The sequence below is a fragment of the Populus alba genome, chromosome 11 (genome assembly GCF_005239225.2).
Source record: "Populus alba chromosome 11, ASM523922v2, whole genome shotgun sequence".
Lineage (NCBI taxonomy): Eukaryota > Viridiplantae > Streptophyta > Magnoliopsida > Malpighiales > Salicaceae > Populus > Populus alba.
The window spans coordinates 23,309,631-23,324,281 of record NC_133294.1 but is presented as its reverse complement, the minus strand read 5'-3'; the positions used below and the strand labels follow the sequence as shown (position 1 = coordinate 23,324,281).

At 35.7% G+C, this 14,651-nt stretch overlaps 3 protein-coding genes across 6 annotated transcripts; 1 reads left to right on the top strand and 2 right to left on the bottom strand.

Moving 5' to 3' along the window:
- The first annotated feature begins 1,712 nt into the window (after positions 1–1,712).
- Positions 1,713–5,779, top strand: LOC118029419 (COP9 signalosome complex subunit 6a). The gene is made up of 9 exons (XM_035033293.2): positions 1,713–2,115; positions 2,293–2,381; positions 2,495–2,588; positions 2,761–2,822; positions 2,911–2,989; positions 3,083–3,175; positions 3,783–3,883; positions 4,680–4,735; positions 5,529–5,779. The coding sequence occupies exons 1-9, from the start codon at positions 1,851–1,853 to the stop codon at positions 5,608–5,610; spliced, it is 921 nt and encodes a 306-aa protein (XP_034889184.1). The 5' UTR covers positions 1,713–1,850; the 3' UTR covers positions 5,611–5,779.
- A 737-nt stretch (positions 5,780–6,516) lies between these two features.
- On the bottom strand, positions 6,517–8,907 carry LOC118029418 (F-box protein At-B). The gene is made up of 3 exons (XM_035033292.2): positions 8,452–8,907; positions 8,049–8,142; positions 6,517–7,934 (listed from the first exon to the last, which is right to left on the bottom strand). Exons 1-3 carry the CDS (start codon positions 8,811–8,813, stop codon positions 6,606–6,608), a joined length of 1,785 nt encoding a protein of 594 aa, XP_034889183.1. The 5' UTR covers positions 8,814–8,907; the 3' UTR covers positions 6,517–6,605.
- Positions 8,908–9,618: 711 nt separating this feature from the next.
- Positions 9,619–11,380, bottom strand: LOC118029420 (putative 4-hydroxy-4-methyl-2-oxoglutarate aldolase 3). Of its 4 annotated transcripts, none has more exons than XM_073412399.1 (2): positions 10,909–11,380; positions 9,619–10,470 (listed from the first exon to the last, which is right to left on the bottom strand). In XM_073412399.1, exon 2 carries the CDS (start codon positions 10,454–10,456, stop codon positions 9,956–9,958), a length of 501 nt encoding a protein of 166 aa, XP_073268500.1. In that variant the 5' UTR covers positions 10,457–10,470; positions 10,909–11,380; the 3' UTR covers positions 9,619–9,955. The 4 variants fall into 4 exon arrangements, with proteins under 4 accessions (XP_073268500.1, XP_073268499.1, XP_034889186.1 ...); XM_073412398.1 differs by having other exon boundaries at positions 10,904–11,379; XM_035033295.2 differs by having other exon boundaries at positions 9,619–10,480; positions 10,909–11,371.
- Between the last annotated feature and the right edge of the window lie 3,271 nt (positions 11,381–14,651).

The window sequence follows — 14,651 nt, the reverse complement described above, 5'->3', positions numbered from 1 at the left end:
ATGCTTATCTTTTCGCTTATTATATTATAGTAAAAATATTTATTTACCCTATAAAAACAAAACAAAAAGTAAGGCGTGCGTCCAACATGCATTTTTATCCTTTCACATGGTTTTTTTCTTAATTTCTAAAGGCATGGAGGTATTTTGGGATTTTTACGTTGGATAATTAATTTTAAATATGAAAAAGTTGTTAGCATAAGGTGATGTTTGCGTCCTTTAGTAGCATGTGTAACACCACTTCGATGGGCAAACTTGCCTTTTTACTGTGTCGCTGAAAGTGCCACTATGTCCTCTTCTTGCTCGTGTGACGTGTGGTGATGGATGATGAGCGGTTTGTCGTCGAAGGTCGTTTCCTTCCTCCTTTTTTTTCTTCCTTTTATAAAGAAAGTGCTTGTTTGTCTTCTCTTTTTTTGGTATTTCAATTTTAATCCTTATATTTTATATTTTATATTTTTGTCATTGGTTCTTTTATAAAAACTTACATTTTCAATTTAATCATTGAAATTACAATTTGTCACTTTAGATTTATGATTTTTTGTCCTTGTCTCCTTTGTTAATGTCTTGTTGATTTTTAATTTCATCATTCAATCAAAGTTTATGTTGTTTTATTTTATTTTTTTAATTTAGCCTTCATTCTTATGATTTTTTTTTTCTTTTAAATTTAACCCTCCAATTAAATATTTTTTATGCCCTATGATTTATTTTTATTTTGATTTTTACTTTCATTCTTTTAAGTATAATTTTTTATTTTAAATCCTTTTGTGTGGTTTATTGTTTTCCCGATTTTATTCTTTGATGTTTGATTTGTTAAGGATTTGATTTTATGGTTTTTTTCATTTGTGGTGCTTCTAATGTAATGACACGGTCATGAGTTTAAGAGTTAATGCGATTTATTCTTTTTTTTGCTCATTTTTTTTTTATGATTTTAACATTCTACATTATTTTTTTTTTTAAAGATTGGTTTGTGGTTATCTTCAAATTATTTTTTATTAGTTTATGTTGATCTTATGATCTAGACTATAAGTTTTGCAAGCCTTTTTTTAATTGAGGTTTTTTTTTTTTTAAAAAAAATTTGTTTAGTTTGTATTTAATTTTTGAAGAATTGTTTTATACATACGAACCTTATTTGTTTTTTAAAAAATATATTTGAAATAATATTTCTAATATATTTTGTCTTGTATAATATTTATTTTATTTTATTTTATTTAATCAGTTTCATCTGTGTTTCTATATCTATTATCTTTTATTAATTTAATAAATAAATTCAGTAGATACAACTAGAAAAAAATCTTATTTTGTGGGATCAAATTTTTAATCTACATCTATCTTTCAATTTATTTATTTATTTATTGCTAAAGATTTTTTTTATTTATATAGATAATTATTAATTTCTTTAATTAAATGTTTGTATAAACTTTTAAATTTCTATTTAAAAATTTTTTATATAAAAATATATTAAAATAACCTGCATTTCAATTTATTTTTTAAACAGATTATCACTTGTGGTCAAATAACTAGTGACAATACATGCGACGTTGAATTCTTGCCAAGCTAACATCCGATTCTTTTTATATAACATAAAATATTGAAAATAGAGTTTTTGAAGCCAAAAGGATCAATTAATTAGTTTTGTTAAACTATAAGGACTAAAACTAGCTATAAATAACTCGGACAGCATATTAAGGTGAATATATAAGAAATTCAGAGTTAATAAAAAAATATAAAAACCCAAATTCACCGATTCAGTCATCAACTCAAACAAAAGAAAAGCTAAAACCCCAAAAATCCCTCGATCTCGCACGCAGAACGCAAGCAAGCAATCGCAGCGAGAGGAAGGTACTGCTACTACAATGGCGTCTTCGTCTAGCAGCGGACTGACTTTCAAGCTACACCCGCTGGTAATAGTCAACATATCCGATCACTACACTCGTGTCAAGTCTCAGGCCAACGGCTGCAGCGATGGAGGCTCTGCTTCTCCCCCTCCCAGAGTATACGGTTGCGTGATTGGAGTACAGAGAGGACGCACCGTCGAGATCTTCAACAGCTTCGAGCTTCTTTACGATCCCGTCACTCACTCTCTCGACCGCCCTTTCATCGAAAAGAAGCAAGAACTCTGTATAATATCTATTACTTATACTTTCCTCCCTTTTCTTTTTCTTATTTAAAACATTAAAATCCTTTTATTTTTCTTTTATTAATTTTCTGTAAAAAAAATTCCTATTTTTTGATAAATTAGGGTTTAGTAGCTCAAATAAGAATTATTTTTTGATTGATTGTTGGTGTGAACAACAGATAAGAAGGTGTTCCCACACTTTTACATATTGGGATGGTACTCTACTGGAAGCGATGCTGAGGAATCTGATATGCATATTCATAAAGCTGTATGTTTTCTTTTTTCATTTTATTATCATTATCATCATTGTTATTATATGCATTCGTGCAAATCATGTCACTTAGATAATTTCTCTTTTTTTCTTTTAATTTTGTGTTACAGCTGATGGATATTAATGAAAGCCCTGTTTATGTTCTGCTCAATCCCTCTATCAATCCTGCTCAAAAGGATTTGCCTGTTACTATTTACGAGAGTGGTATGCAACCTAACCTCTATGTGATAGGTAGATAGATTGATTGCTGTTATTGATACTAATGTTGGCTTTCAAGGCGGCAAGCTTCTGTTGTATAATTTGTATATGGTGTTACCTTGTTCACTCATGGTGTTTTTATTGTGTGTGTGGTGGTCATTGGTCGTTATGGCTCCAGAGCTGCATGTCATCGATGGAATTCCACAACTTATTTTTGTTTGTTCAAGTTACACCATTGAGGTTTGTCATGTTTCTTTTAGCACGTCACCTGTTAGTCTTTCTTTTACCTACTTCAGTTACTGAATTGCCCTTCTGTTTGAATTTAAAGACGGTGGAAGCTGAACGGATCTCAGTTGATCATGTTGCTCATCTTAAGCCATCTGATGGAGGTTCTGCAGCTACACAATGTAACTCCCTTCTCTCCCTAAGTCTTTTTTATCTTCATGGTTTGTTTTCCCTCTGCTGTACTTGTTAACAGTTTTGGTTTTCCCTTCTTCCAGTGGCTGCTCACCTTACAGGCATACATAGTGCTATAAAGATGTTGAATAGCAGAATCAGGGTGCTTCATCACTACCTTGTCGCAATGCAGAAAGGTATAGACGTTTCTTTATGATGAAAAGTGCTTTCGATATCTCAAAATGGGAAAAACTTGACAACTCCCCTTCTCATTATAAAACATTCCCTTTTATTTTGAATGTGACTTCAGATACTCTATGGTTCATAACACTAGTATTAGAAAGTTGGCTGGTTGGAGTCAAACTATTTATCAAAAAAGGATTTCTTTTACAAAAGAAGAGTTGAATATCAAAAGAGTTATCCAGCACAGGTTTATGAATATCAAGTAGATTGGAGTCTTCAAGGTCCTATATCACTACTTTGCATCCTTTTCATGATACTAGTTCTTTTTACGTTACTCTAATTAATAAAATATTAGTTGTGATTGGCCTTTGGTCATATGGAAGTGAATCCTGTTTAAGGGTGCATCTCAATTTTGAGCAAAATTTGTGTTGGTGGGTAGACTAGATTGCTATTATAATCAAAAGAAAAAAAAAAGAGAGAAAAGGGAAAAGGTCTGTCGGCTTGAAGCACGTGTATTTGGTTTTCAAAAAAGCTGGCACTGAGGGTTTCAAAGTTGAGATCAATTACATTTGCATCCTGTTTCAAAGTTGAGATTAATCACATGTACATCCTTGAATACAGGTGAAATTCCTTGTGAGAACTCATTGCTGAGACAAGTATCAAGTCTTTTAAGGAGATTGCCAGCCATTGAATCAGAAAAATTTCAAGATGATTTCTTGATGGTGAGTGATGTCTGTTTATTTTTTTAGATTAATTATCATGTCTTCTGTGATAATGGTCACTGTTTTTAGCCTTTTGTAGAAGTGTGCATCAGATGCTTTTCTATCTAATATGCTACCTTCAAACCGAGATTGGCTTAGTATAACTTAGGGATTGACAAATACATGCATCTGATTAGAAAATCATTGTGATGACTTTAAAAAATAAAATGACCGTCTCTGTTGGGTAAATGAGAAGTGAGTTTTTCTTATAAGAAGATGTAATTTATTAATCCAGTAAAAAGAGAGCCAGAGGTTTTCAGGTATCAAGTGTGGTTTTATTTGACCACATCTTACACAATCCTCTGAGCCGATCTTTACCCTACAAGCCCATGGTCAAAACCTGGTCTGTTAATAACAAGGGAGCTGATAGTGATTATATATGTGACTGTACGAGTGAAGTTTGGGCATGATTAAATGAGGGTTAATGGTGAAGGGATGGGTAATGAAACAGTGATAACTTCACTTGGTTTCAGACTGATCATGTGGATTCTAGAGATGAATAAACATGTTTTTTCTTTAATTAAGTTGTACCATAAATCTTGAAATGCTAGTTGATATCATGTTAGAGTGTTAATGCACATTATACTATTTGGACATGATCCACCTATGTGCTCAGAAGTAAGCACATGCTTTTGCAATGTATGCCTTATTTACCAGTTTTGCTTTCCAAATTCAGATCTTACCAGATTATGAGAACACTATTAGGATTATGAAGTCATTTTTAACCTATGGATTTGATTTTCAATTTTTTTTGCAGGAATACAATGACACGCTATTGATCGCCTACTTAGCCATGTTCACCAACTGCTCGAGGTATGATATATGGGTGTTCTTTTGTGTGATACAAACCTGTCTTGTTTTTGTTCCATTTAAAAGGTTCTGCTTTTTTTGTATCAATAAATTTGGCATGACTACATCTTGATAATAAAAAGAAAAGGCAACATGCGGTTTCACTGAGGTGGAATTCCAAAGGCATAATTTAGACGCTTTCCTTCCCTTCAGTGTGTTTTAGCGTAAAGTGGCTGTCTCAAGGCTTGAAGGGGCAATATTGTGATGGCAAGCCAAAGTTCTGATTATTGTGCCATGCAATTGCCTCTTCCTTAAGATAAATACAAATAATTTGAGGGAACATGTAGCTCAAGGAGCGTCAATAGCATACCTTGATTAATCAGACTATTCTAGATAGGGATTAGCGACGCTCTTCCGACCTTATAAACTTTTAACCTGATTGTATTACTTTCAAAGAAAAAGAAATCAAAGTAGAGGCTAATCATGATCTCCCATCTAGCAAAAACTTATCAGTACAGCTGCGTGCCAATGAAATAGAATGTCTTTACTGAACTAGATCTGTTGACTCAAAAGATGGTGCGAGCATATGGTACTAGGAATGGCTTCGGCTTCTAGTACCTATTTATATCCTTAAAAGTTAGAACATGCATATGTGCATACCTGAAGCTTTCATATGACAGTATATGCAGACACTGCAATTAACAAATTTACTAGCCATATTGTTATAGAATGGTTTTTCAGTTGATGTGTCCTGATTGTATCTTTCATCCTTGATTTTTAACACAACATTTTCCCTCTTTTCCTCCCCTTTCTCCAGCACGATGAATGAGCTAGTGGACAAATTCAACACTGCCTATGACAGGCACAGTCGAAGGGGTGGACGAACTGCTTTCATCTGAAAGCTACTTGCTCTCTAATGGCAGTTTTTATCAAGACTTGATAACCATTTAAGAATTGAGTGATGCCGTTTTGTTTTCATGTGCATAGCACATAGAAGCTTTAGGAATTATATCTGCCAGAAAATGAAACATTCAGAAAGAAAAATATAAATCTATCAGATTTTTCTTTGCTTCTGTTTTCTATTCGGCTTCCACTTTTTGCATCGTTTGTTTTCATTCAATTATCAAATTAAATAATTAGTCTTGGGTGCAAAAAGATATGGTTTCAAAATGGTCCTCCGTGAACAGTGATCATATGTTGATCAAAACGAATGAATCATCAATGAGATGATTGATATGGAAACTTGAAACCAAGTTGTGGAACGCGGAAGCAATTTAACACATTACCAGGAAGGGCACCAGAACACGAGCTCTTTGATGGTTATTTTATATCTTTATTTCTTTAACTAAAATGTATTTGTCTTTTATCATCTGTATTTTCTATTTCAAGGCAGCAACTAAAATGGCCTAAAGACCAATTGCAGTCGATCATAGTGCAGTCCTGTCTTCTTTGACGATGTTGCGGGAGTGGGCGAGGACAAGAAATTTCCCCTTCAAGGACGGGGCCATGGCCAAGTCACTTGTTACGAGAATCATTTTTCGTTCCATTAAATGGACATGGCCAGGTCTTCCTCTTGTTGGACTAAGCTCTCCATGTTTTTCATTTCGCCTTTTCGTCAACCACCACACCATGCCACAAGCATCTGGCTCTGTAACAGAAAATCTAAAACCTTGAAATTTGGAATTGTAGTTGGTGCTTTCAAAAGCCCAACTGGTACCTGTTGGGGAGTGGGCCCAAATAGAAATTTGCTAAAATTCAATTTTTTCCTTAACTTGACCGTGTCAAGAGATCCATGCTTTAAGAACTTCAAAAGTGACAAATTAAATACATGTACAATTCAACTTTAAAATCATAACATGAAAAGGAAGTTCAAACATATCAAAGTAATTCTGTTTTAGGGAGAATGGAACTGCCATCCATCATGACATTGCATTTCACATCCATCCAAACACAAAGTCAGCCATGGGCGTTCCTTCTGAATTTCAGTAATCATGGTGTCTTCGTTACTTATTAAATGAGTTTTCCCAATACCAATCCAATGCAGTCCACGAAATAAAGGCTTCCTTAGAAGTTTCAGTGCATCAGCAGATAGCCCAACACAGTTGAAAATATCAACTCGGCAAAGTTGTTTACTTCTGTCTTGTGACCTTCTCTTTGTAGCCAGTGCTCGCATAGCCAAATCAGTCACATAAAAGCAACTCCTAATGCACAATTCAGTGATCTCTCTACCAAAGGTTGCAATAGTAAGAATGCCATTATCTGATATTCCTGGCATGTAACCTAAATCCAGTGATGACAATGTTTGCGCAATTGCCCCACCACCACACAGCAAAAAAGAGATTCCTTTGTCAGTTATCCTCTTACAGCCTCTAAGACACAGATACGAAATGGGTGTGTTCCCCTGACCAATAACTGATAAACCACTATCGGTAATGTCAGCTCCTGTGAGATTCAAAGTCGTTAATCTTTGAAGACATGAAATGGAGCTGAGGCATGAATCTGCTACACTCTTGCAGCCACAAAGGTCAAGCACCTCCAGGCTCCTAGAAAAGGCCAATTTCTTAACAGTTTCACTTGTTATGAGCCCGCAGGACAATAGTCTCACTTCAACTAGGGTACATGGGGCTTGGATGAGATCATGAAAGGCCAAGTCTGACAATAAAAAGGCATTTCGAACTTCAAATTTCTTTAGCTTCTGGCAGGTGTGCAGCAAAGATGCAAAGCCAGCATCACTAACTTTAGAGAATCCACTGAGCCTCACTGATTCTAAAGCCTTGCACCTCTGTGAAAGCAGAAACATCCCCATATCATTTATTCTTTTAAATGATCCTTGGTAGTTCTGCCTACTACGTTTAAGGGAGAGGTCAGTCAGGAAATGACAAGAGCCTAAGAAATGAAGCCCGCCATTGGTCAAATCGAGGCCAGGTAATGGTTCCTTATCTGGTCTGTCTTCAAGATGCAACTCTACCAGAAGAGGAAGAGAGTTGGCTATAGCGACAAGTAGCCTGTCCGTTATCACATCTAAGAGAAGTGACAAGAACTGTAATACAAAACCAGAGGACGATGGTGATTTGGAAACACTGAGTCTGTTTGCGAGATGGATTGCATTATTTTCAAGCATCGGTTTCAACTTGAGAAATTTGATACTTCGTGGCAGGGAGAATTCAATTGACTGGAAAGCACTCGCATCAACTTCTGTCCCCTTGATCTTTAGAGAGAGACGCTATCGTTAGAGAAGACAAAAGCATCAGCCGACAGGGAAATTACACATTCATATATGAAAATAGAACAATTTTGGAGCAATAAATAAACGCAAATGGAATGGAAACAATTTCACCTCCAAATACTGGCACTTGTTAAGCATGTAGGCAACATTCTTTCTGAACAAAATAGGAGGTGAGCCATGGTCTGCGAATTCAACTGCAAGCACCCTGACACCCCAAACAAAATCTTCTCCATTAATATAGACCATTAGCTGAATTTTTCACTTTAATCAGTAATTGGTACTTGATATTTTAAAAGTAGTAACCGGAAAGAGAGTGGTAGTGGCTGATCAAATGAAAAAACACAAAACTTTTAATGAAAGTTCAACTTTTTAAAGAAAATTGCTCCATAAGATAAAAACACCAATAAAGAGTGAGAAGAAAATATCATAACCATTTTAATCAGTTGCTAATTAACATCATCCCCAAATCGTTAATATTAATAATGTTAAAAAGACTAAAAGTTGCTTTATTTACCTGAGAAAGGGGCAGTTAGTTCCTATAGAATTAAGAACTGAAGAAGAGAGTAAAGAGCAGCTAAAAAGATTGAGCTGTTGGATTTGTGGAGCCAAAAAAGGGAGGAGCGACGAACCATAGAGGCGTTGGCAATTAAGGGTCAGTGTATTAAGGCTCTTAAACCGACTCAGGATGTGATAAAGAGCGTGTTCATCAATTGATACAATGGAGAGATCGAGAGAATCCAGGTAAGGAATGACCTCGGTGTCCACGGAGAAGCGCAGGGATTTGCTGACACAAGCCACTGTACACAGTGTCTCCAAATCCAACATCTTCCACAATATCTCTTCGTTGATCAAACAGCTCGGCAAACCATCCATCATCTCCACCTCTATCTCTCTCTCTCTTCCTCTCTCTCTAAGAACAATCTATCAAAAAACATCGATCCCTCCAGCGGCTGGTTGCTTGTACTTCAATATTTGCTCACTTCATGGGTTTGCTTGGGCCTATCAGGGCCCTTTTAAATCTAAATTATATTGATATTTTTTTAAAAAAATAATTTTTGAAGTGTTTTTTTTTATTATTATATTAATTTTTAATTTTTTTTTATAATTTTAACTGCTGTTATTAAAAATTAATATATAGATTTTCATGTATTTTTAATAAAAAATATTTTCAAAAAAGTATCAATAAATACATATTTAAGTTTTGATAATAGATCTTTTTATCAACATAAACAAATCATACATGTATTACAACCATGAATGTTTAAAAATAAATGTGGGATTTATAATAATTGCATTATTTGACCCAATTTAAGCCGTTGTAATCAAATAATATAATTATTATAGGTGGCAGTAGATAAAAATACTTAAAAAATAGATATTTCATGTTGAATGATGGGTTGAGATTTTTAAAATCCAACTCATATATCTTATATTTCTTTTATTTTTATATTTAATAATTCATGGATTAAAATGCTTGGACTCCAGAGCTTTTGTTAGTGAACTATTTTTTTTTAGATTTATTTAACATAATAAAATTTCTTATCATTTTGTTGGAGGGAAGGGAGAGGTAACTAAAATTTAATATATAATGGTGTAAGGTATGAAAATTAAGCATAATATTGAGAATATCTGACACTTATAGTCCATGTGATAGGTTGGCCTCTAAATACAAATCCAAAAAAATTCAATATAAACTCAATTTATAAATATTTATAATATTCATTTCCAAAAAGTTGAATTATATCCCAAGCCATCTATATCCATGCTCCTGCTTCACAGCCGAAAAAACACCGTGCTTATTTATGGAGCTACCGCACTTGACATGTTACTAATTGCTTTGTAAAGGTACAAATACAAAGAATTGTTATGGTGCGGCGGGAAATTGATTCCTAAATTAAGTTTATTTGATGAAAACAACGCTACATATAACGGAGAAGAAACATTTTCCCAAAGTGACTAAGAATCCATCCCTACTAGCATTGCATGGTGTTGGAGAGGATGAACTAATAAGTGGAGGCTCAAAGAGACAGTTCGCATTTTGATATGAGAATGCCATCACTGTCAGCATACAGCCATTCCCCGTCACAAATCAAGGTCCCTCCAATGTGAACCGCCACATGCTTCTCACCAACGCCCTTTTTGTAGGATTTCGTAGGATGCGATCCCAAGGCCCTGACCCCTATATCACACCCATTGATCTCATCTACATCTCTTATGCAGCCATTGACTAGAATCCCAGCCCACCCCATTGTCTGAGCCAGCTGCCCCAGGTTCCCTCCGACCAAAGCACACCTCATGCTCCCCCCTCCATCAACAACAAGAACCCTTCCTTCACCTTCGGTTTCAAGAAGCTCCCTCACCAACACGTTGTCCTCGAACACCTTAAGAGTGGCAACGGGGCCCGAGAATGCCCGGCTCTGGCCATATATCTTGAAAATGGGGGGCAGAACTCGCAAGTCACCCGATGCCAAGAGTGGTACGTTGGAGTCACAGGCTTCAGCAGTTGTGATGAAAGCCATGTATAGCTAGATTACTGAATTCCCCTGCAGTGAAAATGAGAACAGATTAGATGTGATGACCGAGCAGTAATATCATTGTAATTGTGATTTGCAAAACTAATTGGATTTAGAGCCTCGCTATAGCCTGGATAGGGGAAGGGGGTGTAGCTTCAAGATAAGATTAATAGATAAGTGAAAAGGTAAACAGATTATTGTTGTGGAATTGAGTGGTGGAGTAGCACACACATATAATTAAGAACATGAATTAATTTCAAGCTACATATATGCATACATGAGTGCAAACACAGTATATAAGAGAGAGTAGTCCTAGTTTAGCTTGTAGTAAGGAGACAGAACCAAAGACAATTAGGCAGAATCAAGAGACATGTGGTAAGGAGTATAGCTGTGGATGTGAGCAGTACCTAAAGACATGGATAGAAAGATAGAAGAATTGAGAGTAGAAATTACCTTACTTTACAATCAAGAAAGCAGCTGTTGAGTTGAGAAGGAGAGAGTTGTAAGCAGCAGCAGCTCGCACCGACTGTCTCTCACCCTTTCTTTCCTTCCCTGTAATATATTTTTCTTGGCGGGGTCTGTGCCTTTCTTTGTTGCTATGTCCATGTATTTATCTATCTAATCCAAACCCATCAACAACTTAGAAAAGTGTGACGGAGGAGATGTCCTGTTATTCATGTATATCATCAATGTTCCACGCACGCCCTAATAGAAAATATAGAATAGAAACCCACCGATGCCAGGGGGTGCTGTTTTGACCACCACCTAATTAGAGAGAGAGAGTCTGCTAATTAAACTTAATTAGTACGCTAATCATCTTGTCTTGTGAGTAGTAGATAGGTCCAAAGAAAGACAAAAGGACAATTAAGAAGTTTCGACGAAAACCAACAACAAGAAGCAACCCATGAATCTAGTATTTGTCTTGGTCAGCGTGCCACTCTCTCTTTCTTTCTCCCTTCCGTCCACCTTCACCAAGCAATTTATCTAGTTTTTCTTCCTTTTAAAATAGTGTGGATGAGTAAAGGCTGTGCTTTTTTTTTTTTTTTTTTAATATTAATTTTGGTTCTAATTTTTTTGTTTTTATTTTTAAAATAACCTAAAATTTAGTCTCGTAAATTTTTATTTCTCTCAACACCTGGGCCGTCATCCCCCTTACAGTTTTGGACCTTTACTCGAACCCTTTACAGGCCTCCATGATTAATCAAGCCCACCATTTAGTTTCTCCAGGGTCCAATATCGGCATCCTCTCCGATCTGAGATTTCAAGCGAGCAGAAGAAATAGGCTCCCATGATTTGTTAATTTTCCAGCACAACATGCAATGGAAGGTTTGGGATTTGAATTTATGATGGATTTATTATCCAATAAATGGCAACAGGCAGGTCTCTCACTCACCGCTAGCGTAGCAGCAGCGGCTCCTTTTTCTTTTGTTTTTTTTTCTCTATAGATTGCTAAAAAGTACTTTTGTGCTGTGATAACGTTCACACATGCCTTAGAAGATAAGGTCCCTCCCGCAAATCTCAATAAAAATATTAATTGGACTGATATATCTTTATTTCTTACTAATAATAACACAATCATTTTGGATAATACGATACCATGTTTTTTAACATTTCTAGTAAATATATTGTTTTATTTGATAATTACAATTTTATGTGGTCGAATATCTATTTCTTTACCTAAAAAAATTATATTTGTAACTGTATTTGTCTCGAAGTATTAGTTTTCAACACTAGTACGTACTAATGTATAATTGTTGAAGCAATTTTACGTGTATTAATAAAGAAGAAACATTAATACTCGAAATTTAGATATTGCGAGTTTTAAGGTTAGAAGGGTTAACGTGTTAAGTTCTTTATGAATGAATCCTCGACGATGAATAAAACAAAAACATATCAACTACTTGACAAAATATTGTGTTTCTCAGAGATCACATATTAAGTTGTTGCTCATGGACGGTCCAAATCTCAGGGTCCATTTTGGTTAAACTAATCCACGGCCCACGAACTCAAACTCTTTCTTTCATCGTGGGAAACTTGCAGCTGTGATCATTTGATAAAAGCCGAGAATGATACTGTGGTGAATCATATCACACATCATATCACGAGCGTTTCAAAGAATATATTTACATGGCATGATGAAAATCCATGAGAGGATATTGATTGTCCATCACAGATGCTTTCACTCATAATTTGGCCGGTTCCTAATGTCAAAGCAAAAGGCTGGCTTCTCAAATGGAAGAAGAAGGAGGAGGAGGAGCAGAAGAGGATGATGCATCAAATCCGCTGTGATCGAGGCCTAAACGAGGAAATTAAAGAGACCGATCCGATCGGGCATCCAGGGGCCCTTGCCCCATGGAAAGAAAAAACACATAAAAAAAAAAAAAAAAAAAAGAGTGGTTCCCACTCTGTACTCATTTTTTCCTTGAACGATGATCTTACTTTCCAATCCTGTAATTACAAACTTACAAGTGGTAGAGGTAATAAATCAAACAATCATGATCCCACCAGATATGGATGAACAATAAAGTTGGTACATCACTAATTATGCTCGAAACAGTAAGAAAAGGTGGTTTAATGCCCTATTAATGGAGTCCCACATGAACAGTATAAATCTGAGATGCGATCCAAATTAAGATCGACGAACAGGTAAAACTGCCAGCATGCATGTAATGTCTGTCATTACTATTATTTTCATATCAATATCTTACATGTATAATATGCATTCCTTGAACTACCTTAAAAGCACGCACCCTTTAATATCAATTTAATTAAAGCATGCTTTTTTATCTCCTCAAGGAAAAGAGAGATTCAAAAAATGTTAAAAGAAAATGAAACGATAAGAGAAATGTCCAATCTTGGGAGGTCATCTTTTCTTGTGCAAACAGCGCGCATGCCGAACCCTAGATATTGCATAAAAGGGGTGCCGTGCTTATGCAAATCTAGGTGTGGACTGTGGAAACTAATAGTATTCGGAAGACGTCTTTTCGAAGCTAACCAATTCCAACTAACGTCCCTACCACCTGCATTGAATTCTCACATACACATATATATCTTGGACACATTTTCAAAGAAACTTCCCCCTCCCTTGCAAACGCTCTGTACACACGAAGAAGAAGAAGAAGAACTACTCCTACTACAAGTCAAATATTTCGGAAGGGCCCAGTCCTCGATCCCTTTCACTGATTGCTATTACTGTTACCATCTAGACGCCCTTTCCTGCTTTTTCACCCACTTAATTAGACCTGGGGGAATATTATTGTCTCGTCAAGACCATGGTGTCCTCTCTCTCTTCGTTTGCCTTCTCTTATGGGGGGTGACTGACTCCACCACCACGCCACCCCTTTCAAATTTTCAAAAGAGAAATCAAATGCCTTCATTCAAACGAAACGGGCTCCCCCACGTCCTACGGCTAGGGGGATCAAATCGGTTGTATTGTCTCATCTGTATGACCAAATTAATTACTGATTCTTGTAAGAAATATTAATTATACATGAGAAAGAAGAAGGCAATATATATACACCCCATGAACCAATCGTTACGAGCAGATATTAAGCATGCAATTAAATGAACGAATTGTTGAAAAGAAGTACGCTCGTGTGGTAAAATGTAAAGGAAAGTCGGGGTTCCAGTTGCAGCAAGCAGTAGCTAGAAGCAGTTAATGACGACTAACATTGATGCCAAGCAGTCTTCTTGGCTCTGGTTGCAGGGACACACACACACACCTGAAAGGCTGAAACTTGATAAACACTTTGGTGATCATTTAAAAAAGAAACAACTAACAAGGAAGATATGCAAGTCTACAATGAGAAAAAAGAAAAAAAAAAAGAACATATAAAAGGGATGGTCCAGAAATCTGCCTGCTTTCTTTGCGAGGATTCCGCTGTTTTCTATCGAAAAAGCATATGCTTATTATTATTTTTATTAATCATCATTGTCGTATTTAATTTCTAGTTTAAGCTTCACATATTAATTAATATATCTCTATGTAAAGTTGATGATAATAAAGTCTCAAATTTCTACCAAATTATCTATCCATCCTACATGGAAAAGGACCTCGTCTCATTTCTGTTCATGCGTTGTGGGGCTTGTGACTTGCGAGGGGGGGGGGGGCTTTTCTTTTCTTCTTCTTTATACGTGTAAAGTACGAATCTATATGAGACCGTATGTGGATTTCTCTCTCTCTCTTTTTTTATCATTATAT